This window comes from Protomyctophum parallelum (assembly GCF_964188405.1).
Source record: "Protomyctophum parallelum genome assembly, chromosome: 13".
NCBI lineage: Eukaryota > Metazoa > Chordata > Actinopteri > Myctophiformes > Myctophidae > Protomyctophum > Protomyctophum parallelum.
In genome coordinates, this window is record NC_139708.1 from 43,140,934 (window position 1) to 43,165,849 (window position 24,916).

The following is a 24,916-nucleotide window of genomic DNA, read 5'->3' on the forward strand; positions in this document are numbered from 1 at the left end:
TTACATACATTCATGTAGGATTGTTCTTGTAACTTGTAACATTGTAACAAAGCTGCTGCTGTAATGGACGGAGTGGACGCTTCACCAACAGCAGGGGCTGCAGCGGACACAGCCGAGACAAGCAGGTTACTGTATTACTGTATTATTATTGTAAATAATACCCAGGCAGGCCTCTTTGAATAGTTCGCATGATGCATGCAGGAGTTCAGCAGAGCAGGATGTGATTCTCTCTAAAGCTGCTGACATAGTTATTAAACATTTATTCTGCTGCACTAAAATTCTCATTGTTCATTTAAAGGTGGTGCAAGTGGCGTTTCTTTGTTGAATTGTGTGTTCAATAGCTCTATATTCCGATTGTAATCATTGCTATCTGGGATTGGGAATGTTCCAGTTACAGGGGTTTCCCTCTCTCACCAGCTCTTTAGAAAACATAAAATACATTTTCAGGTCGGGATACCAACTTGATCCAATCAGAGAACACAGGATAAACAATTAAGTGACATTGTAAGTGAAATGACAACATGATGATGTATTATCCTCATCATTATAAGTAAATGACAAAAAGTAAATAACTTAAAAAAAAATCACTAATACCAGCTTTAACATCAAGAGTGTTTGATTGATTTATTAAGAGTTTGCAGAATTACAGTAAATTTCAATCACAACTGTGAGTTAACTGTGAGTGGGCGACCCAATAAAGCATTATTGACTTAACACTTGTTTGGCTTGTTCAATTTATCAAAACATTTAGAGACGTACAGATAGACACTTCTATATAGCCAGTGTACAAATGGTCCGTTTGGTTCCACTGTTATTTTCCACCGGTTGGTTCCCAATGGGGACCGGTTCAGTTCTTTTTGGTTCTTAGTCCATGAGCCAGAGCTCCAAAATTGGAACGTTAATTATGAATTGAGTGTGCAAAACCATACCTATATTAGATTGTTATCACCATGACACGTCCCCAATTGAGTACTTACACGAAGACAATGATTTATTGTATTACAAATTTTACATTTTTAAATATGCAAATGAGGCACTATCTAGGAACATAATAGCAAAATACGTAAAAGCTACTACTGTGGAAGGGTTATCATGTATTAATTTACTTGTATTGATCCTATAAACAATTTAATATAGGTCTAGCTTTTCCCAACAATTTCAGAGCTCTGGCTCATGGACTAAGAACCACAAAAGAACTGAACCGGTTCCCATTGGGAACCAACCGGTGGAAAATAGTTATACTGAGCATGTTACTGTGTTTAGACTTGTACACGCAGTCATCTCCGTTGTTTGTTCCTCTGCCCAGGCTGGAGTCTTGTTTGGATCAGCCCATGGATCCCAGTAGCGTTCATCATGAAGTCATCAAGTACACACCATCGTCTCTGCCAGGTCAGGCTGACTTTATGGTCACTGTGTATGTATTACACGACACATACAGTATAATTATATATTCATGTGTATATAATTAGAATTCACTAGTATGTATCAGTCGGTTACTTTTATATTTACAACCTTATAATTAAGCCATTCTGGGCGGAAACCCCCTTTTGGTGTTTTAAGTTATGTTATAATTTAGCTATTGAAAAATAGCAGATCTACAAGCTCATAGCGATGTTATAATTTAGCTATTGAAAAATAGCAGATCTACAAGCTCATAGCGCGGCACCGAGTGCCGCGCTACGAGCTTGTAGGTGTGCTATTTTTTTTAAATCGTGAAAATGTGGTGCTAATCTTTGAATGTATTGCTTTCACAGCAAACGTTTTTAACTCATGTCTTTGTTTTGTGGGGGGTCCCTGGAACAACATATTTGTGGCCAAATGCAGATCACTTTTGGGGTCCTTGACATTAAATATTGAGCACCACTGATACAGAAACATGAGGCTTTTCAGAAAACTGTCAGGATTTAGAAGGCCTTTTTAAAATTTCGACGTAATAAGGCCTAAATGGGTTAAAACTCTGCAATTACACGCCCATCCTGAAATTGCATACTTCATGTTTCCAGTTAATGCTGTAATGCTGTAATAACTATGAAGCATATAGTGCTGTTTTGACCACTTACTATACTGGGCCCCTTCCTGTTTTTTTTTGTGCTGTACACTAATAGCTGAATGTTCACCTCAGCATAAGGACACTAGGGTTCATGTGGTTAATTAAATAGTTTAATTGCAATTTTCTAGGTTATTAGGTAGCAGTCTACATTAATTATTATAATTTTCTTGATGCGAATGTGTGTTTTACAGCCTTAGGATTGGTGTGGTGGATTGAGGTTAGGACAGTCTGTTGCATGACATCAAATCACAAAGTGAGACCATTAACTATGCTGAATTAGGGCTGCAACTATCGATTATTCTATTACTTTTTCGATTAATGACAAAATTCAAATACAAACAAATTGATTGACCACTTAAGCCCTATTTTTACACAATTCAATTACTGATGATATATATTTTTAATAAGCGTTTAATATCGTTTAATAACGATAATGATTAGTTTGACTAACTGTTGCGCCCTCTAGTCTATGCTGAATGTGACCACCTGCGCTTGACTTTCTGTTGATTGCGCTTCCCAGCCAAGCAATACGACGCAGACACCACAGAGCCAATCAGCAGTGGCCTTCAGACCATGGAGGAGCTGTTGTCATGGCAGCGGAGCGAGGCCAACCCCTTCGACGTGGCGACCGTCCTGCTGGCCGACCGGGAGCCTTCGCTAGCCGCCTCCCCCCTCCGCACTCTAGTGTCACATGACATGATGGGTGGTTACCTGGACGACAGGTATGGGCTCATTTAGCTTTGGGCTGTTACTGCGGCTAACGAGGACATTCTTAGTAATAGTTACAGTGAGGGGGCGTCCGCTGGCCTAGCGGTCCAGGCGCATGCTACACATGTTCGAGTCCCATTCTTGACGACCTTTGACCTGTGTCTCCCTCCCTCTTTCCTGTCCCAACTATGAATAAAAGCAGAAAAGCCAAAAACCAAAACATTTTTACAATGAGGGGAAATCTTACTCCCTACTTACTTAAATTAAAAAACGATTTTAATTTAAGTAAACAGTTTTCAAAAGTGTGTGCGATACGCAGCCTCTAAAAGGGGGAATTTCACAGTTGTGTATCAAAACAAGCCTCAGTTCCCATTGTCATCTTCATCATATTAAATCACATGCACTCGACAGATGAAGGCAGACACAATTAAATGAGACACACTTAGCTACTGTCTGTCGTCCGTTGCAGGATAATGCACCATGGGCATGAAAACATCGAATGAGATTATTATTCCCTCAGATCTTTTGTTTTGCCCTTCTGTATCTCAGAATGTAGAAAGTTAAATGTATAGAAGATTCGCAATTTTGATGAGTAAATGTATGTATATCTTTAATGTCACTATTGTGAGCAGAGTCAAACTGAATGTCACCAGCAGTAGAACTAATTGCACTGCTGATTAATGTGAATGTAATGCACAATCTATCTATTTAACCCATTCAGGGCGGGAAGCCGGGAACCCCTTTTGGCGTTTTAAGCATTATGTTAGACTTTAGCTATTGAAAAATAGCAGATCTGCAAGCCCATAGCCCTACGAGCTTGTATGTCTGCTATTTTTGAAAAATCGAGAAAATGTGGCACAAATCTTTGAATAATATATTCTTTCAGAGTGAATGTTTTTAACTCAAAACTTTGCTTCTGGGGCTGGGGGGGTGCCTGGAACAACATATTTTCAGGTTTGAGCACCACTGACATAGAAGCATGAGTTTTTCAGAAAACTCAACTACGAGAACATGTGGCACAAATCATTGAATATATATTCTTTCAGAGCGAACGTTTTTCTTATCCTGTGTCAAGGTTCCCCCAGGGGACCCACTCGGAGGCCCCGTACGTATTCTACCACTGGCAATACATCGACATCTTCAATTACTTCACGCACGTCATGGTGACCATTCCTCCCGCTGTGTGGACCAACGCTGCACACAAACATGGAGTCATCGTCCTGGGTGAGCCACAACGTGATCCAAAAGCTCTGTGTGGACTTTCTACAGTACGAGAAATTAGTCCTTGAGATACCTAAATCCAGGTTTTTCAGCCTAGATGGACTTTCATTCCGGATTTGGATCGGCATTGTAATTGGTTGAGGTTTCGGCAAGGATTATCTGTAACCAGATAGTGGTGATTGGTCAGCTGTGTGTTCATGTCTTTGGATGTATGCAAATGTAACGCATGCTCTCAGTTGTAGCTAGAATAATAAGGGCAATTTAGTAGACTTTTATCTACAGTGAGGTACAAGGGCGTGCATCTAAATCTGTGTAAAGTTTACACAGACACTGTGAGACACACCACTACAGTATCTGGCACAGCTTCCAACCAATGTCCTTTTGACTGAAAAGTCCTTTGTCCTTTTCCGCTAAAGATGTGAAAGGAAGAAATAAGACTTTTGTGGTGTCATGAGCACCATGTAAATAATAATATTCAATCTACAGTTGAACCCAGCCTAATGCATATTAAACAAGCTGCTTCAGTACTGCCCGTTACTGTGCTTTGAAAACATATCCCATCCCGTGACCGCGATTGCAAATTAATTTAGTCCCAAGCCAGTCAGTGTGCTCTCGGGTTAGGATTGGTTTGATCAGCGGCGGCATGACAAATCGATGCCGTCCGTGATTGATTGATTGATTGGTCAGCAAGCTTGAAAAAGAAAAAAAAAAAACCCTGATGCCTGTGACTGATTGGTTGGTTTTCCCATCCCATGCAGGGACCTTCATCACGGAGTGGACGGACGGGGCCAAAGTGTGCGAGGCCTTCCTAAAGGACGAGGAGTCGTATCGGGCCGTGGCCGATAAACTGGTCCAGGTCAGCCACTGTTACGGCTTCGACGGCTGGCTGGTTAACATAGAGAACACCCTGAGTGTGAGTAAGCTGATAAACTGGTCCAGGTCATCAATGTTCTCCCCGTGTCCCCTAGTCCAACCAGGACTAGGGGAAGTTCCCCCCTGTCAGGTGTAAAGGCGCGACTCGGACACTCGTGCATGAAGGAAGCATGAGTTCAAGTCCGTTGCTCTCCCCATCTTGGTGGAGGGTGTGTAGAGCCCGGGATCACATTAGATAATTGACACAGGGGTGAAAAATGGGTTACAAAATCGTGGGATAAAAAAAAAGGTCCAGATCAGCCAAATGTACGGCTTCGACGGCTGGCTGGTTAACATAGAGAACACCCTCAGTGTAAGTTCCTCCATGGATTAAAGTTCTCAGTCGCCACGACTAATAATATATATATATATTCTTTTTTTACATAATAGGTAAACAACTAGTCGACTAGTAAACTAGGCAACTAGTCAACTAGTAAAAATGACTAGAAGTGACTGCCCTAAATCACGCACACACTAATGAGGCTCTCTGCTGCCCCCCCCTACCTCCAGGAGGTGGCGGTGAGGAACATGCCTCTGTTCCTGCGCTACCTGACAGACCAGCTGCACGAGAGGCTCCCTGGCAGCCAGGTGCTGTGGTACGACAGTGTGCTGCAGGACGGACATCTCAAATGGCAGAATGAACTCAACCAGAACAACAGGTGAGTGGCTGGGTGGGCGGGGAGACGAGGAGTGCACTAGTGGGCAAAGACCTGAGGCAAATGTCTTCTAAATCCCCCCAGAAGCAAAGCTTTGAGTTAAAAATGTTCGCTTAAAAAAATAATATAGATTTGCACACATTTTCACGTTTTTTCCAAAAATAGCAACGGTTTAGGCAGAGATAAAAGAACATTTCAACGTCGATGAGTGACTTTCTATTAAGTGGATTAGTCGTCTAACATCAGTGATGTAAATAGGTTTTCAATGTAATGAGTCCCAGGATGCAGGGAAGGTCTTTTAGATGAGTCCCAGGGACATTTTATGAGTCCCACTTCAACGACGTTAGGAGTCATACAGTATTTTGCCATTTTTACAAATTACAGCATTTAACTCGGATAACTCCCATTTCATTTTATATGGTTATAATGTGGTTATATTCATGTAGAAAACAGAAGAAGAAATGATTATAACTAAAGCTAGCAAAATGAACTAGAATTAAAAAACAGTACAGTAGTGCAGTAGTTTTGGGGTGCAAAATGCACCCCATTTTAAGTTCACAAGTCTGTCTGTACGTCCGTCCGGCCGTCCATCCGGGGCTAGTCTCGCGAACCGCTGGACCAATCGGTGCGTGTGCCGATTGCGTGTGCGTGTGTGCGCCTCCCTGTTCCTCTTTATCGTGTCCTTAAAGGCCCTCGTCTGCAAGTTGAAAACAATGCATGTTATTCCAGTCTGGTCTCGCAAGGAACATGTTTGTTCAAAACAGAAAGTCTTTTTAATTTATGAGTGATGTTTTGGAGCCGTTTGTCTCATTCACCCGGTAGGGTTTATTGTTGTCTGTCGATGAAACGGTATAAAAACCTGTCCGTCTGCCTTTATTCATCTGCCTGGAAGATTTAACTGCCAGGCTCATACGGAGCCAGGCAGAGATGAGAGCCCCGTGGACATTTTCATGGATTCTACAAATGCAGTCAGTGGTTCTCAAAGCATTTTCATGTCGAGTACCCTCAAAAATATATAATTGGCCCCCATCTGAAAACATGTTGTTCCAAGGGACCCCCCAGAGGCAAAGATTTGACTTAAAACGTTCGCTCTGAAAGAATATTATATTCAAAGATTTGCACCACATTTTCAAAAATAGCTAAAGCATAACATAATGCTTAGAACACCAAAAGGGGTTCCAACCCAGAATGGGTTAAAGAGGACTGATGCGATCTCTAAACATGGAAATTAATTTGAAGTTGAAGTACGATAAATCTTAGTTTGCCCTGGAAGAGAAGTCGGCTCATTGAAAGAACCTTGGCTCGATCCAGTGTTGTTTTTGGCAGCAAACTTTGATTTTAGTTTTAGTCAGAGTCTCTTGAATAGTTTTCATTTAGTTTTAGTCACATTTTAGTCACCTGGAATGTCTTAGTGTTTAGTCTAGTTTTAGTCGACAAAATATCATAAGATTTTAGTCAACTAAATCTACAGTTGATTTACTCGAACAAAATGTATTTTGATGCCGTCGTAATGACAGTTTTTTTTCACTTGTGGGCTTGTAGATCGGCTATTCTTTAGCATGCAACTAATTGTAAAATGATTTATAGTGGATCTCTTGTCCACTAGTCCCTTCCTAATATTTTAGTTTAGTTGACGAAATTGTCAGTATATTTAGTCTTAGTTTTAGTCATCATAACTTAGTGTTCATTTAGTTTCCATTACATTTTCGTCAGTGAAAAAAGGTAGTCGACGAACTTTGTTTCGTCTTAGTTTTAGTCGACGAAAACAACACTGGCTCGATCTAGAACCGGATCCGTTCTTTATTTTTTGTCATGATGGTTTATATCACATCTGCGTCTTCTAACCTGAATAGTGACACGCCCACTTTGGTTCCCACTTCAGGGAAAGAAGAAGTCTTTTTTTGGTTCCATTTCCGAACCAATTAATTTGGTTCAAAATTCGACCGGGAAAAAAGAAAAAGGGCCCATGAGTTTTTGAGGGGAGCTATAGCCCCTCCTATATATATATATAGGTTTAATGTTTGTTTGTTAAACCCATTTAGACCTGAGGACTATTCTTAAAAAATGTCATCTAAATCCTGACAGTTTTCTGAAAAACCTATGTCAGTGGTTCTCAACCTTTTTCATGTCAAGGACCCCCAGAATTATCTGTATTTGGCTGCCCACCCCCATCTGAAAATATGTAGTTCCAGGGACCCCCACTCCAGAAGCAAACGAGTTAAAAACGTTTGCTCTGAAATAATATATATTCAAAGATTTGTGCCACATTTTCACGAATCTTCTAAAATAGCAGACCTACAAGCTCATAGCGCGGCACCGATGAGCTTGTAGATCTGCTATTTTTCAATAGCTAAAGTATGACATAATGCTATAAACACCAAGAGGGGTTCCCCGCCCAAAATGGGTTAATAAACGCCATTGACAATGAAGGGAAAACGCACCGTTAGTTTTACATTACATCATCACATTACATCACCTAATCAACATGAGTTAGACTATATTAGTGCCCCTCACTTCAGTACTAACTCTTACTTTATATACATGTTTGATGCAGAAACTGATGCAGAAACTGTTCAAGAAAAAATATAGACTCTCTCTCTCTCTCTCTCTCTCAGGGTGTTTTTCGACGCGTGTGACGGTCTGTTCACCAACTACAACTGGACAGAGCAGAGTCTGGAGGCCATGGAGGCCTTCGACGGAGCCCAGGGCCGCCAGGCCGACATCTACGTCGGGGTGGACGTGTTCGCCAGGGGCGAGGTGGTGGGAGGCATGTTTGACACCAACAGGGTAGGCGTGTGTGTGTGTGTGTGTGTGTGTGTGTGTGTGCGTGCCGTGCGTATGTGTGCGTGACGTGTGCGCGGCAGGAGTGGGCAACCATGTATTCAAAATCTACTGGTGGATCCCCCCCCGAGGCGCTTTTTTTTGGTTGATCGGGGGAGCATTTTGAAGACACAGACGAAAACATGCATTCGTGTCATCTGACGTCCAGTTTGGAATGTGAAACTCAAACCAATCATATTATCGGGGGAATTGACACAGGAATGCACCTTACAGCAGAAGTATCAGCGATGCGGGTAGCCGGGTACTAGCATCAACCACAGCCAACCTTAACAAGTCGAGACAAGACTACACTATTGAGAATGTTTACTAAGTCCACCCAGAACATGAAGAAAAAATATGGATATATTTTGCCATGTCGCGTGGAAAATATATATTTGTCTCATCATCAAACCTTCAGCCGAAAGAAGGAACTGAAATCTGAACCCGACCTCTATCTATACAGTTTATGTGCCAACCACACATGAAACTGGACCAGGTGCTGCCATCAGTATTTTAACGGCACCATAGCTTATTTCTTTCCATTGTTGTTTTCATATATCGCAGTGGCTTAGTTCGAACCCTTGGTTTTGCGACGGTGGCCTGGATGGCTGGCGTAGCCGTCTGGGGCACCTAAGGCCCCCCATCTCTCTCCCCATTTCCTGTCAGTCAGTACTGTGTGTATCGATAAAAGGCCCTCCCTCCCTCCCCACAAAAAATAAAATTATAATTTGCGGTGGTGAACAGGTTCTGCGCCACACAAATGCAGATAATATTTTTCCGATTTTCAGAAATGTCACATATTTTAATGCTCTGTGAGCTTGTTGTAGACTTGGCTATTTTTGCCATCTGCCGTACAGCAGGGTATGTAGGGTTTGCCAAGGTGCGTGTGCGCGTGCACGCGTGCGTGTGCGTTCTATACATGAAACGGCTACATCAGCACAGTTGACCGTCCTCCACAGTTCCTGTTCCTTCTTTAATGTGTCCTTAAAGGCCCTTCAAAGTGGAGTCATCCTTCCACTCCAGTCTGGCATGTGTTTATGAGTGATGTTGTGGGTGGGTGGGTGGGTGGGGGTGGTGGGGGGACGGACGGGGGGTTGACTTTGGTCAACTTTGGTTGTGCTATAACGTGCTATATAAATAAAGGTTGATTTGATTTTAATTAGCGGCTATATGACCCTCTATATTTTTGCAGTTTTTGTAAACGTCATATATCTATCTGTTGAAATGACAATGTCTAATCTAAGCCTAGACCACTAAGAAACGTTTTAGACCAGATATATAAGCCTGTTTTATAGACGGCCATTACAATGTGTTTTTAGACATTCTAAAGGTGATCATTTCCTCTCGTCCGTTCCGCAGGCGTTGGAGCTCATACGGAAACACAACTTCTCCACGGCCATCTTTGCTCCAGGCTGGGTCTACGAGCACAACCACGATAAGACTGTGTTTCGTGACAACCAGGATAAGTGAGCATGTCCACACTCCTGTCTCCACACAGTCACACTGGACATTAACATTACATGCAGTGGCGTGCACAGACATTTAGAGGGGCAGGTGCTCAAGTGAAAAAAAGGGCACCTTGTGCAGCACATTTTGGGGCGGGAACCCATTTTGGTGCTTTAGCTATTGAAAAATAGCAGATCTACAAGCTCGTAGCGCGCCACCGAGTGGCGCGCTACGAGCTTGTAGGTCTGCTATTTTATTTATTTATCGAAGAACCACTGACATAGAAACATAGCTTTAGATTGTGGGGGGCCTAAATAATATAGTAGAAGCGTTTTTTTTTATCAAGATTTGATCAATGTCACCGCATGGTCCACACACTACAAATTAAGAAAAAAAAGATTTTTTTTTTTTTTTTTTTTTTAAGAGCAAAATTGCCAAAAGGGCAGGGGGTGCTCTAGCACCCCCTAGTGTCTATCTGTGCACGCCACTGATTACATGTAGTGGTATTTAGACGTGGCATGCAGTGGTCTTGATAGCAATACGCTGGAGCCTAGCTTTGTGAGCGCCGGAGGTTGTCCGTTCTAAAGAGAAATGAGCATTTCAGGCGTTGACACACTAAGGGTTGTGCTCGTTTGAGTGTCTGTAAACACAACACGAGATATCTGTCTAAACACCTTAACGGGGGCCGGAGCTTCTGGTCTGTTGACTGTGCCGTTTTCACTGTTGCTACACTTAAAAAATATAAAAAGTATGAACCGATAGTCGTATTCATAGCTAGGCATAAACATTGAGGCGTGACATTTTTAAACGGTAATTCAAATTTGACCTATAATATTTTACAATGGACGATTTACTTTTCGGCAAGTGGGCATGACCTTAGTGTCAACCCCCCACATGCATTTGAATGCCCAGCAGACTTAGAATATTAGAAGCACTTTAACCTCATTCCCTGTACCTTCACTCTTGATTTCACTCAACAAACACCCAGATTTACAGAAGGTACCGTATCCATTGACTTTGTAGAGAATACTACTTAAAATGATTCTAAATGACTGTAGTGGCCTTTATCCAAAGTGGTTTACATACAGCAGACGCACGTCCTAAAGTATGCAAGGCACCAACCTCCTCATCTGGAGCGGTTTCTTGTTAAAAAAGGACAATTTGACAGGAGGAACCGTGTGCTCCCCAGATGGTTCTACCCCACCGAGCTACAGCCCACTAGCCCACCACTTCCTCCTTTTAGTGTTCCAAATGTGCATTATTATGGTCTACAGAACTGCACACATTATTAGTGACGCACGATATAATCGGTAGCATATCGAAATCGGCCATAGAAATGCCACATCGGTCTCAAAATAATCCAGATTATCTTCACAGATATTGACTGACACAATAACAATGTGACCATCAATGGCTCTGTCGCTTATGTTTTGTGTGTGTGTTGTAATGTTTGAAGGCAGCATAATCCGTATAACATCAGAATCGTTATCGGTACCGGTTATCGCAGTCAGACTAAAACATGGGGACTAATCTGTTTAGATCAGAGGTTTTCAACCGTTTTCATATCAAGGCCCATTATTTATTCGGCTTTTGAGCCACAGATCACCATTTGATGAGATTTAGCCTCTCAGATTTAGAATATTTTGTTGTTGTTGGTTAAGATTGAACAAACGATCAAAATAACAATTATTCTATATTCTCTAATTGTGTAGACGTCTTGAAAATGTACAAGTGATGCAGAATGCAGAGCAATAATGTAACTCTTGAGGGTGTAAAATGAAACCAAATAGACCCGTTTCCTTTAGAGTTTAGAGTTAAAGATCTATAAGGGTCCATTTGGTTACCATCATTTAGCTGGGGACCATCTGGAACCCCATCAGGGAGCACTGGTTGAGAAGAACATCCCACGCTACAGTGCTGCACTGTGTTGTGATGTCACGTCCTGTCTGCAGGTTCTGGGCTCTGCTGTCCGACTTCCTGTTCGTCCACCGGCCGGCCTCACCTCTGCCCTTCATCTCCTCTTTCTGCCAGGGCTTCGGCAAGGCCCTCTACTGGTTGGGACAGGTACTGCAGGGCCATGTCGGGCAATTTACAGCATGTTTACATTAGCCTGGTTAATAAACCAGACCGAATCAGCCGTTGGCAAAAAAAATTGCCTACCGGCGGATTTCGGTCTGGAGAGGCTCAATTTTACGCCCATTTCCTACACACGAGAATGTGTGCGCCCAATAGGGACACGGTATGCAATATGGGCGGGCTTTGGTACAGTGACGTTCAATGCTTGAGACCTTTGACTGACAGTAGCTCTGACCAATTGCGTCAAAGAGAAAATTTCCCTGGAAATGAAATCCAAGCTGAGCCTCCCCAGACTAATATCCCGCGGATCCGTGCGATATTAGTCTGGTTTATTAACCAGGCTATGTTTACATTACATAATTCATGCATTTACAATAGCCAAGTATATCGTGTTGAATATAGTGCTGATGAGTGGTTAAAGCATGTTTTGCAATAATAATCTAATCTAAAAAAGTAACTAAAATGTTCAAATGGTTGTAGTGGAGTGAAAGTAGAATGTTTGGCTCTGAGACGTAGTGGAGTAGAAGTAAGAAAGATATGTCAATGCTCCAGTAGGCCCGGGGGCGGCTAGTCTAGCGGTCCGGCCACCTGGGCTGCTAAGCCAGCCTGCCGGTGTGTCGTGGGTTCGACTCCCGATCCCGACGCTGCGTATCGTCCCCCCCCCAGTAAAGTAAAAAAAATTGCTCAAATCTGGTGTAGTACAGTACTTAATGTTACTTTCCATCACTAGAGAGAGATGCCATTTGATGATCCTTTCCTAAGTATACCTCCATGATGATCAATCGTTGCTTGTGTGCGTGTGTGCGTGTGCATGTGTGACTGCGTGCGTGTGCATGTGTGACTGCGTGTGCGTGTTTGTGTGTGTGTGTGTGTGTGTGTGTGTGTGCGTGCGTGCGCAGCAGGAGGCGGGGCGGAGCTGGTTCAACCTCAGTGCTCAGGAGCCCCAGCCTCTCTACTACAGCCAGCAGCTGGACGGAGGCGGCTGGCTGAAGAGCCGAGGCTGCCCAGAGGACGCCTGGAACGGAGGCTGCGCTCTGCTGCTGGAGGGGGTCCTGCCGGCCAGCATCGACAAGATATGTGCCAGGTGTGTGTGTGTGTGTGTGTGTGTGCGCGTGCGTGCAAATGTGTCCGCGGCAAAGACTTTGCCTTGTCCGGTCAAATTTACATTCTGTTTTACACGTCTCCAGGTTTTCTTCAGAATATGTACGACTACGACACTTACTAGTGGTGTGTGTGTGTGTGTGTGTGTGTGTGTGCGTGTGTGTGCCATGTGTGTGCGTGCACCATGTGTGTGTGAGCTTGTTATTTCATTAATTTTCTTGTAACCACCGCACTCTGACTTCTGGTGCACAGCACTATCCACTCTGTTCAACATCACGAAAACAAAGGTATACCGGGTCGAACACAGTGGCAAGAGTGTATTCCTACTAGAGATGTCCCGATACTGTATCGGTATCGGAAAAGTGTCGGATCGGCCCTTATTTGGTCATATCGGTTCATATCGGTATCGGCAAATATGCCAGTCTAACCACAGATCCGACACAGGGGGTAAGGGGGTGTGTTGGGGCATGTGGAGTTTGCTTTGGAGTTGCCCAAACTGCAAGTGCACATTTGAATGAGGAGTCTGCTAGTATAAACATAACACGAGATATATATATATAGCTAGATAGCTATAAACACGACATGAGATATATAGCTAGATAGCTATAAACACAACATGAGATATATAGCTAGATAGCTATAAACACAACATGAGATGTATAGCTAGATAGCTATAAACACAACATGAGATATATAGCTAGATAGCTATAAACACTCTCCCCGGTCGGTGGACTTCAAAATAAGATCTTTTTTCTTTTTGTATTATTATAAATATTATTCTCTGGTATCTGTATCGGCTAACACAGAAATTGTGGTATCGGGATCGGATCAGAAACAAACAAAGTGTATCGGGACGGCCCTAATTTCTACATAATAACTGAATGACGTTTGGGCTATCCAGCCTTCATCAGTGTGGTGTGCTTGTTATTTCAAAAAAATAAATCACCACACAAGCCTGGTCGTGCCATAGTCGGTGAACATTCAGAGAAAACAGGCAGACCTTGGATCTACAAGCCCACAACGCTGTGATCTTGTAGTTTGGCTGAATGAGATTGGATGAAAGAGATTTGGTGTAGAGGGAAAATGGGAGGGGGCCAAGTATAGACCCCTGGGGGTCTATACGATGATTTGCAATCGTACTATTTTCAGGTGTGTGCAAGTGAGATTATTTAGGTAGTCATCGCATGTATCGATAGAATAAACGATACGTGACGGTTAAAAAAATGAAATAGAGGAGAGATGCGTTTTAAACATCAACCTGCCTTTATTTCAATCAGCTCGATGGGTAGTGTGATGTCAAAGGCGTTATCAGTGAATGGTAAATGGTGCATTCATATAGCGCCTTCATCCCACTCGCTTTACATAGATTTGCGCATTACATTCACCCATTCACCATGCAAGGCACCACATCAGGAGCAATTAGGGCTTCAGCATCTTGCTCAAGGACACTTCGACACTAATTCTGGGGGAGCCCACAGGGATCGAGCTGGTGACCTCACGGTTCCCATCCAGCTGCTCTACCGGCCACTCTACCCCTGAGCTAGTGCCCCCCGCCAATGAAATGAAATGAATGGAGTAGAAGACGAAGTGCCACCTGATCGTATCTGTTGGGGTGAATCATGATTGAATCACACAGGCGACTAAAACTAAGATATATTGACAATTTCGTCAACAAAACTACATTAAAATGCTAGGAAGGGACAAGTGGACAAGAGATCCAGTATAAGTCATTTTACACTTGGTTGCATGCTGAAAAGTGAGCTTGTAGATCGGCTATTTTCAGCAAGTGTAAAAACGGCATCAAGGCCTGCCAAAATACATTTTAGCCGACTAAATCAACTGTAGATTTAGTCGACTGAAATCTCATGACATTTAGTCGACTAAAACTAGACTAACACTAACACATTCCAGGTGACTAAAATGTGACTAAAACTAAATGAAAACTATTCAAAAGACTAAAACAGTGTTCATTGCTTGGTCCAGGGAAAATGCTTGCGGCGATTCCAACATAATTCAGACCTTTGTCCTTTACTTTTAGTTTGTATAATTTCAGGACGACATCTCTCTCTCTCTTTGTGTCTCAGGCTGTTCTCTCTCAACGTGCTGCTAGCTTCCAGCTCCATGGTGTCTCTCGTCTACAAGCTGTCCCCGGGCATCACCGTCTCTCTGGAGCTGAAGACCACCGACGCCAGTCTGTGCACACACAAGGCAGTGCAGGACATCCCCAGTACGTTGGTGATTTGGAAAGCCCCTTGGTCCGCCCCGGTAACAAGATGTGCACATGCACGGTGCACGCACTGCAGTGGGACACACACACACACACACGACAGGCCAACAGCACACACCAAGGCCCGCCCCCGCTCGATCACGATTGGCGGAAGGCCCCTCTCTATCCTGATTGGATGAAGGCTGGGCCACCTATAGCCAAAAACGAAACCTAAGGTTTCCCCCTAGGCGTTATCTGGGGACAGGGAGGAACTCCTTATATGGTCAGCACACTCTATAGTAGGGAGGATTATCACAACAAAACAAAAAATATAAGTGATATTTGAATTAAGTGAAATCACTGAATATACCTTTTAAACACACAAGGCAGTGCAGGACATCGCCAGTGCATTTGGTTTACCATGTGCTCACATGCTGGATGAATGGCCCGGTTCACATACTGTATACAGTTTACGAAGCCTGACGAGATTGAATAAAATGACCATTACAAGCTGCCAGGGACAGGATATAAATAAAGCAATAGAGTCATTACATTTACTGTGTTTACAGTGTTACTATATGACATTAACCCATTTTGGGCGGGAACCCCTTTTAGTGTTTTAAGCATTATATTATACTTTAGCTATTGAAAAATAGCAGATCTAGGCTATGAACTTGTAGGTCTGCTATTTTGAACTTGTAGGTCTGCTATTTTATCTCAAATCTTTGAATATATATTGTTACTAGAGTGAACATATTTTTGGGGTCCTTGACATGAAATATTGAGAACCAAAAAACCAAAAGAGGTTTTTCAGAAAACTGTAATTTTTTTAAGTTTCAACGTCATGTCTAAATGGGTTAAGGACACGTAATCACTTGTCCATTATCAACATCGGTCACATCGGTTCGCACTTGAACCCTGGCATCCGTATTTGGGGAGAACATTAGCCCTAAAAGCTCACAATGTGTCGCAAGGCGGCCCATTGTGAGCTTGTAGATCTGATATCTTTGTTGAAGATAATTTGAGTAAGACGGAAAAAGCGGTCCAAGTACAGAGCCAACTCGGGTCCAGTTTTGTGGTTAACATAAATGAAACCTCCCCCAAATGTTCTTTATTTTTGTCCATTATTCAATACCAGAACATGTACCGGAAAATGTTCATCAACGTTTGCTGTACAGTACCTCACTGCATCGTTAAAAGCCTTCTTCAAGCTAACATTTTAATTATACAAAAGTAGCACCTGACTACTATATTGACGTGGCCAAAATAGGGACTGCATGCTTAATACAGATTTTGCATGGAGGTGATACTCTTCACTGTTCAGTATTATTGATGTGATGAGCATACACCATGTGCATATGCGCTGCAATCCAGATTGTGTTAAGCAAGTACATTTTTTGTGTGTGTGTGTGTGTGTGTGCGTGTGCGTGTGCGTGTGCGTGTGCGTGTGCGTGTGCGTGTGCGTGTGCGTGTGCGTGTGCGTGTGCGTGCGCGTGCGTGTGCGTGCAGCCACCAGTATGTCTCCTGGAGTTCTGGATACCAACCACCACTTGGTTAAACAGCTCTCTCAAAGGTGTGGTCAGTGGAATCCAGACAGCTGGACTGTCAGGTGAGGCACTGATTTTATCCGACCTCCACTGGAGAACACCCAGGTCAACACTGGACCACAAATAATATTGCATATCTGACAGAGATCCTGTCCATAGCAAACATCAACACATGACTTGTTTTTGGCAGCAAATTTTGATTTAGGTTTTAGTCGTGGTCTCTTCAATAGTTTTCATTTAGTTTTAGTCACATTTTAGTTTTAGTCGACTAAATCTACAGTTGATTTAGTCGACTAAAATGTATTTTGGCGGGCCTTGATGCCTTCGTAATGACCGATTTTACACTTGCTGAAAATAGCCGATCTACAAGCTCACAACGCGTTGCAGCGCGACACGTTATGAGCTTGTAGATCGGTTCATTTTAGCATGCAACCAAGTGCAAAATGACTTGGGGCCGATTCATACTCCTATTTTACCGCTGTAGTGCCGAAATGATTTCGGCTCGTCAGTAGCACCGAAGAGCCGACTTTAGGACGGTACCCGCCCCCCCCCCGAACCTCAAATGACGTCACATTGTAGGCTCTACAGAGCCGAACCGACTTTTATTCGGCTCTAAAATAGGAGTATCAATCGTGCCTTATACTGGATCTCTTGTCCACTAGTCCCTTCCTAACATTTTAGTCTAGTTTGTATTTGTTGATGAAATTGTCAATATATTTAGTCTTACTTTTATCGTAGCTTTGTTTTTATTTTGTTTCCATTTAGTTTTCGTCAGTAGTCGACGAACATTTTTCGTCATAGTTTTAGTCGACGAAATCAACTGATCAGAACTAGTGGTTCTCAACTGGTTTTACACAGGTCATGAAGTCATGATCCACACAGCACTGTATAGTAAACAAAGCAGTTCCCTGTCTCCTTGTAGACTTGTTTCTTTCGGCTATTGTGGTTGCTCGCGACTCCCACCATCACGGTCCCACGGTCATCTAGATTTTAAATCCTAAACATCAAACATGTCTGGTATTATCGGGGTGCGCCCGATGCATCTGTGAGCAGAAAGGGAGGTTTAAGTTTGGATCTGTGGACCCGCGGGCCCCTCACACTACAGATTAATTTAGGCAGATAATCGGTTCACACCAGCCTCGAATCGGGAACGGCCCGCGATAGACAGGAGAGGCAAAGATCAGCCCCATATTCCCCGTTTCCAGACCTAAGCGGAAAACGGTTTTGCCCTTCAGTTGCCGAGTGGGAGAGTTCATGGTGAGGTCACTTCATATCATAATGTTTAGTATACTGTACATTGATTGATTGAAATAACAGTTTGCAGAATTACATTACATTTCAAGCACAACTCAATACAAAGACAGTTCATTCTGAGTGGACGACCCAATAAAGCACTACACTTGTTTACAAGAGGGTCCACCTTGTTCAATTCATCAAAACATTTAGAGACGTACAAATAGACACTTCTATATATAGCCAATGAACAGAACAGGAATTCATCATAGAGGAGGTAAAAAGGGAAAAGAAACGTATACAGTGAGGGGAAAAAGGGGTGGGGGGATGGGATTCCGGGCCTGTTTCGAATTGCAGCCGTCCGTAGGTGCCCTTTGAGAGCGGTTTTGAAGGAGTCGAGGGATTTGCATGTCTTAATGACTGTTGGTAGGGCGTTCCACATTTTGGTGGCATAGGAGCGAAAATAATTTAGTCCCTTGTTTGTGCCAAAACTGGGTTTGCACATGGTTTGTTGCACTCCCTCTGGTGTTGTGGGTGTGGACTTCGTTTACATTAAGGAAGTATTTAGACAGGTACATGGGTATCTTGGTGGTGTATCGAATCTTGTGGATCAGACCCATTGCAAGATGCTGTACGTGTACTCTGTCGCAGTGGGTCCCTTCAGCTGCCGAGTGGGAGAGTTCATGGTTGAGATAGACAAATAACGGTTTAAGTCCACGCTAATTATCCATAATGTATAAATGATGGATAAGGGGTCAGGACAACGAGGCCTTTTCGTGGAGGGGTCAGAATAAAATGTGGACTTTAAAACTGTTATTTGTCTATAGTACTCACTTGATATCATAATGATATTATGATATAGTACTTTATTGTCAGACCCAGCAGCCATGTATGCAAAACACATACTGTATACACACATTTGACATGGCACAAAAAAACAAAACAATATTACATGCATAAAGACATGAAGCATTATGTTATGGTTTAGCTATTGAATGGTGGGTCCCTTGAAACACAATATTTTCAGATGGGGGTCGGTGGCCAAATATATACAATTTTTGGGGTCCTTTATATTTTGAAAATCACTGATATAGAAACATAGGTTTTTCAGCAAACTGTTATGATTTAGAAGACATTTGTAGCCTCAAAGTCGACTGGTGGACAAAGGACCTCTTTAGTCTGACTTTATTGTATGCAGGGACACCATATCTCCTTTCTGAAGGTAGCAACCTATATTCTCCATTCAACACATGGCTAGTGTTTTGAGGTGATATTCCTTGCTAACCTTAGGATGCTGTTATCATACGTGGATGTATACAGTTTCTGAAGTGTTTGTCCAACAATCGTTGAACGAATGTTCAGTTGTCATTATGTATACATAGATATATATGACCAGTGGTTTTCTGCTTGAAAGGAAAAGGCTTTACAAAAAAGATGTGCTGTAGTTCGTAATGTTTGCACAACACAAACTAACTTTTCCCTCAAGGCGTGGAACACATCAAATGCATTTGAACACTATATGCCATAACACATTAATTCCCCACAATTAATAACATAATTAAATTGTAACCAAAACAACAAACGGGAACAAATGTGCAACAAAAGAAACGGGTTGTCTCTCAGCCACATCCGTTACAATATTCTTATAAAAGTGGTGCTATCATATTGTCACAATTAATTATCCAATTTTATATAAAAGTTAGATTTGACAAAGTTTTATAAAGTTTAATGTAAATGTAATGTAAATAGTATCCCAAGTGTGCCACTTGGGATACTATTTACATTTATGAAGAAAGGATATATACAAAAACACCCCAATGCCCCATTCTATTTTTGAAAAATCGTGAAAATGTGGCACAAATCTTTGAATATATATATATTCTTTCAGAGGGAATGTTTTTCTTTCTTTTCAAAATCTTTTTATTGAAGTTTTTTCTTTTTATTTGACAAACCCAGGGGCAAGCATTAGACAGAGACATATCAAATATGAAAAAAAAATAAAAAAATAAAGCTCCATCCCCTATCCCACCCACCCCCCACCCACAATCCCAAGGATAGTCGGAAAATACATAAATCTATATACACACACACACGAAATACATGCATACATAATTACAAAAAATAAAATAAAAATAATAAAGCAGATTTTACTAGCAGAGCAGAATTTGTTTCAGTTGTGGTTGGCGTGGCCGAGGCATAGGCACGGCACACTATACCGTTTGTGTGTTGTGGTAGAATGTCATAAACGGACCCCAGGTTTTGTAAAACTTTTTTTCAGATCCGGCAATTGAAAACCTTAACATCTCCAACTCGAGACAGGACATTATATCACGAAGCCACTGACGGAGCACGGGCGGGGCAGCATCCTTCCATTTGAGCAGAATGGCACGCCTAGCGAGCAATAAGGCAAAGTCGACCATACGACACTCTATGCGTGTTAGAGGAAGGTCATCCCTTCCAGCAGTGCCAAGGAGAGCCATTAAGGGATCTGGGTCTAGATTTTGGTGTAAAATGTTGGACAGAGTCTTGAACACATTCCCCCAAAATGGTTGTAATTTTGGACACATCCAATACTGATGGAACAGAGTTGCATCACCGCTCTTGCACTTGTCACAGGTAGGACTTACGTCAGGATAAATACTAGCCAGTTTAGCCTTAGACATATGAGCTCTATGGACTATTTTAAACTGCACTAAGCAATGTCGTGCACAGAGAGAGGACCTGTGTATAGAAGAGAAAACAGAATCCCATACTTCCTCAGACAGTGTGAGCCCCAGATCATGTTCCCAGTCGGCCTTTATCTTATCTAAGGGTGCTGGCCTCGAATTTGAAATGGTATCATATAATATTGAAATGGCGCCCTTAGTCATTGGGTCAAAAGACAGAAATTCATCAATAGGGTTAGGATTAGGCTTATTAGGGAAGCCAGGTAATATAGAGCTCACATAATGCCGGACCTGCAGAAATCTGTAGAAGTGTGGTCTAGGTAGACTATATTTAGTTGAAATTTGATCAAAGGATGCCTCTCTCCCACAAACAGGTCTCTAAACCATTTGATGCCCTTTCCATGCCAACTCTGAAAGGTCACGTCTTGCATTGATGGAACAAAAAGGTGGTTGGAAGCCACAGGACTGATCAGGGAGATGTCTCTATAATTATAAGTTTTCCTGAACTGGGCCCACACTCTCAGCGTATGACGCACCACCGGGTTAGTTATTGAATCAGGCAGGGGGCGGCCAAGCGGTGAGCTAAGAATAGCTGGAAGTGATAGATTCCTACACGATTTAAGCTCCAGAGATGTCCATTCTGGGCAATTAGGATTAAGGTAGAAATGATTCCAAAAGGCAAGACACCGGATGTTAGCAGCCCAATAGTAATGACGAAAATCAGGGAGCGCCATGCCTCCATCCCTCTTTACCCTTTTAAGTAACATTCTGCTCACACGCGGCCTCTTATTCTGCCAAATATATGATGAGATTGTTGAGTCTAAAGAGGAAAAGAACGACTTTGGAATGAACACAGGGACGCATTGAAAGAGGTATGTGAATTTGGGAAGAACATTCATTTTGATTGAATTTATGCGGCCAGCTAGGGACATTGTAAGAGGCGACCACTGCTGTAATGACTCCTTAACTCTGTTTACAAGAGAGACAAAGTTTTTTGGGAAAATATCCTTAAATTTACGTGTAATCGATACGCCTAAGTAGGTAAATTGACTCTTCTCAACCTTAAAGTGTATGTGACTATAGTCTAGTTCAGATTCAGCTTCATTAGCTGGAAATATTATGCTTTTACTTATTTTGTAGCCAGAGATACGACCAAATTGATCAAGTGATGATATAGTTGATGGGTCAGAGACAAACAGAGGGAACGTTTTTAACTCAAATCTTTGTTTCTGGGAGGTCACTGGACCAACATATTTTCAGACGGGGGTCGGCGGCCAAATACATATATTTTTGGGGGTTCTTGACATGAAACCGTTTGATAACCACTGACATTAGAAACATGGGTTTTTCAGATAACCGTCAGCATTTAGAAGACATTTTTGTAGAATCGTTCCCAGGTCAAAAAGGCTGTCGTCCTTCAATTCCCTATTCAGGGCAGTACTCTCTAGGGCTGACCTTGATTAGTCGAATAGTCGACTAATCGATCGGAACGGGTCCCAGTCGACTGACCACCTCTCAGTCGATGTTCACAAAAAAAACAAAAAAACAAACATAAACACATTTGAACATGCTTTCTGACTGTTTTAAATCAATCCCTAATGTGCATATGGAGTGTGTCTGCCTGTGTGGCAATGTGCCAATGCCTGTGACTTGAATCGCACAGTGCGCTGGCCTGATAGACTCCAGAATCTCAATCTCACCTGCTGTGCTCAATCTGGCTAATGACAAGCCTCTCAGTCGATGGGGGTGCTCAGTCGACTATCAGTCGACTAACAGCAAATGTATTCATATTAATTTCGACTATACAAATCCTTAGTCGGGGACAGCTCTAGTTACTCTCTCTCCTTGCTCTGTTCCGTCAGGTCCTGGACGAGGCCAGTCTGTCGGCGCCCCTCCAGTCGGTCCAGGGCGTGTGTGTCTACGACGTGGTTTGGCTGCGGGGCGTCGGCGGTGGCGGCTCTTCTCCCTCCTCCGCCGCCGGCCTCCTCCTCAACGCCACCCTGCGCTGGAGCTACCCCAACCCGGCCCAGCTGGTGCGGCACTTCAAGGTGTACTGGAGACGCCTGCGGGGGCCGGACCCCCGCGTGCCCCCGGGCCGACCGGTGCTGGTGGGCCGCTCCTACTCCACCCTGTTCCGGGTGACGGAGCTGCCGGTGGCCGAGCCGCCGGGCCTGATGGAGCTGCTGGTGGAGCCCGTGACGCGGGAGGGCTTCCTGGTCCCGGAGAGCCACTGGGGCAGACGCAGCCTCAGCTACACCGAGGAGCGGATAGACTAGTGTAGTGACGATGGACCCAACCGGAGGTAGAACCAAACACAACTGGTATAGAGGGTATGCGCATGCTTAAAGTGAATGGCACATCGAGTGGCAAAGCAACATGCAAAGTGAGTTTAACATTGTTTAACGTTGCAGAGCTGCCAACCTGCACACATACCAACCACGCAATTCTAGGCGTATAGACACCTAGAATCGCGTGGTTGGTACACAAAATGTGTGCAGGTTGGCAGCTCTGACGTTGTTTAATGCAATCAGATAGGACTTTTCTGTGTGGATGTATGGGCTGTCAAGGCCAGAAAGTAGTTTTTTGCCACTCAGTAGGCCTTCCTGCATAACTTCCTGGTTTGATGCAAGGAAGCTCCTTGGTTTGATGATGATGATGTCACGCGCATACCCTCTATTGCTGGATTCAGTAGAACCTCACCTTTCATACAAGCCCTCATATGTGTTGCTATGACAATCCATTCCAGAGTCACTACAAAGTAGAGAAGACATCTACATAGATTTACAATTCCGCCTACTGTAGGTATGTGTTCAAATGACGTCTATATCTCATGTTGACATTCAGATATTGACATTCAGTCTATTCTAGAATGTAGAGGTATGTCCTGGCTTCAAGTATGCCAAGTTTTAAACCTCTTCCATTGTGAATCTACATGACTTTATAAGTGCCTCAACCCCCAGACGGACAGGCTTTATTTTTAGTTTGGGGTGTATAACTTTATATATCAATTTTCTTTTTTACACAAGAATCCATTTCATGTATGGGAGGCCTTTAGAGATGAGGAAAAACTATGTTGTGTTTGGTTCTACCTCCGGTATGGGGTATCTCAAAAACTGAAGCACTTATTGCCCATTTGTCACAGGACTAGGAGGGCGGGAACATGAGGGACAAGTCTCAGGGTGTACTGTGTCTGCTCGGGGAAATCATCATGGGACAGAAATACAGCAGGGGCCCCTCTGCTGGTTCAACCAGTTTCTGTGGCCACTGCTTAAAGCTATGCTGTAGAATTATTTTCTATAATTAAATTAAGTTGAATCATCATGAGCATCATCTGCCTTCCCTCCCCTGTATCTGTTATACTCTGTATCAGATTGCCCGGGGAGGGACAGCAGATGAATCCAAATGGCACATTTATATTACAGAATACTATGTTAATTAATCTGCTTTGTCCCTGCTAAATAAAACAATTTGCATACACTTCTTTCACAGTTATCCCTCAGGTGGTCTGCCGAGGCCAGCTACCTCCATTTCTGACATTTGGATTTACACAGGCTGTAGTCCGGCAGCAGACAGGCTTCTTTTGTTAAAAGCGGGATATTTGGTATAGTCTTTTTTTTATTGGCTATATACATTCATGAATCCACTTGCTGACCGGCTATTAGTATCCACCTCGGCTGCCGGACTACTGTATATTTCTCCCACCAATCTCTGCCAGGAGAGAGAGAGAGTGAAGAGCCATCAGCCTGGTCCATAATGTGGGCCCATTCAGGTATCCAGCTCTGGGTAGGAGTGGTGGAGATTGCACACCTTTCTAGTAGTTGGTTTTAGCTAGAGAAGGTTAAGGCCAACCTTAATCAGGCTTTAATTTGTTCCAGCCTGAGGAAGCTCTGTAAGAGTTGCCTCAGAGGAAAAAGAGAATCTGCAGGCAGATTCTACGAATGCCTTCTAAATACGTTCTCACACTTGACAGATGCAGTGTTCTCGTTTAGTTTCTCACACTGTTGCAACAGAGGGAGATTCATGGGGAAATGGATTGAAAGAGTCAATACTGCTTGTACAGTCCAACTTGTAACCAGAACAGAATGAGAGGTTCCATAATGAATACATTGAAGGATTATTGCTCTACAATTGACTAAAACTTCATTCAAGACATTAAAAAGTCATACCTCCTGCAAAATTCCCTGCACCTGCAAAATTCTTTCAAAATGATCAGTGTCTCACAAAATGATGCACGTGAATAATGCATTTTTATCTCAAACAATAAACCAGCGGCA

At 43.0% G+C, this 24,916-nt stretch overlaps 1 protein-coding gene across 1 annotated transcript; it reads left to right on the forward strand.

Moving 5' to 3' along the window:
* engase (endo-beta-N-acetylglucosaminidase) lies at positions 1-23,044 on the forward strand. Its single transcript, XM_083779153.1, has 13 exons — positions 1-131; positions 1,307-1,389; positions 2,571-2,772; positions 3,834-3,982; positions 4,738-4,892; positions 5,402-5,550; positions 8,163-8,334; positions 9,727-9,833; positions 11,766-11,877; positions 12,789-12,973; positions 15,075-15,225; positions 18,591-18,662; positions 22,505-23,044. The coding sequence occupies exons 1-13, from the start codon at positions 64-66 to the stop codon at positions 22,916-22,918; spliced, it is 2,019 nt and encodes a 672-aa protein (XP_083635279.1). The 5' UTR covers positions 1-63; the 3' UTR covers positions 22,919-23,044.
* The last annotated feature ends 1,872 nt before the right edge of the window (positions 23,045-24,916 follow it).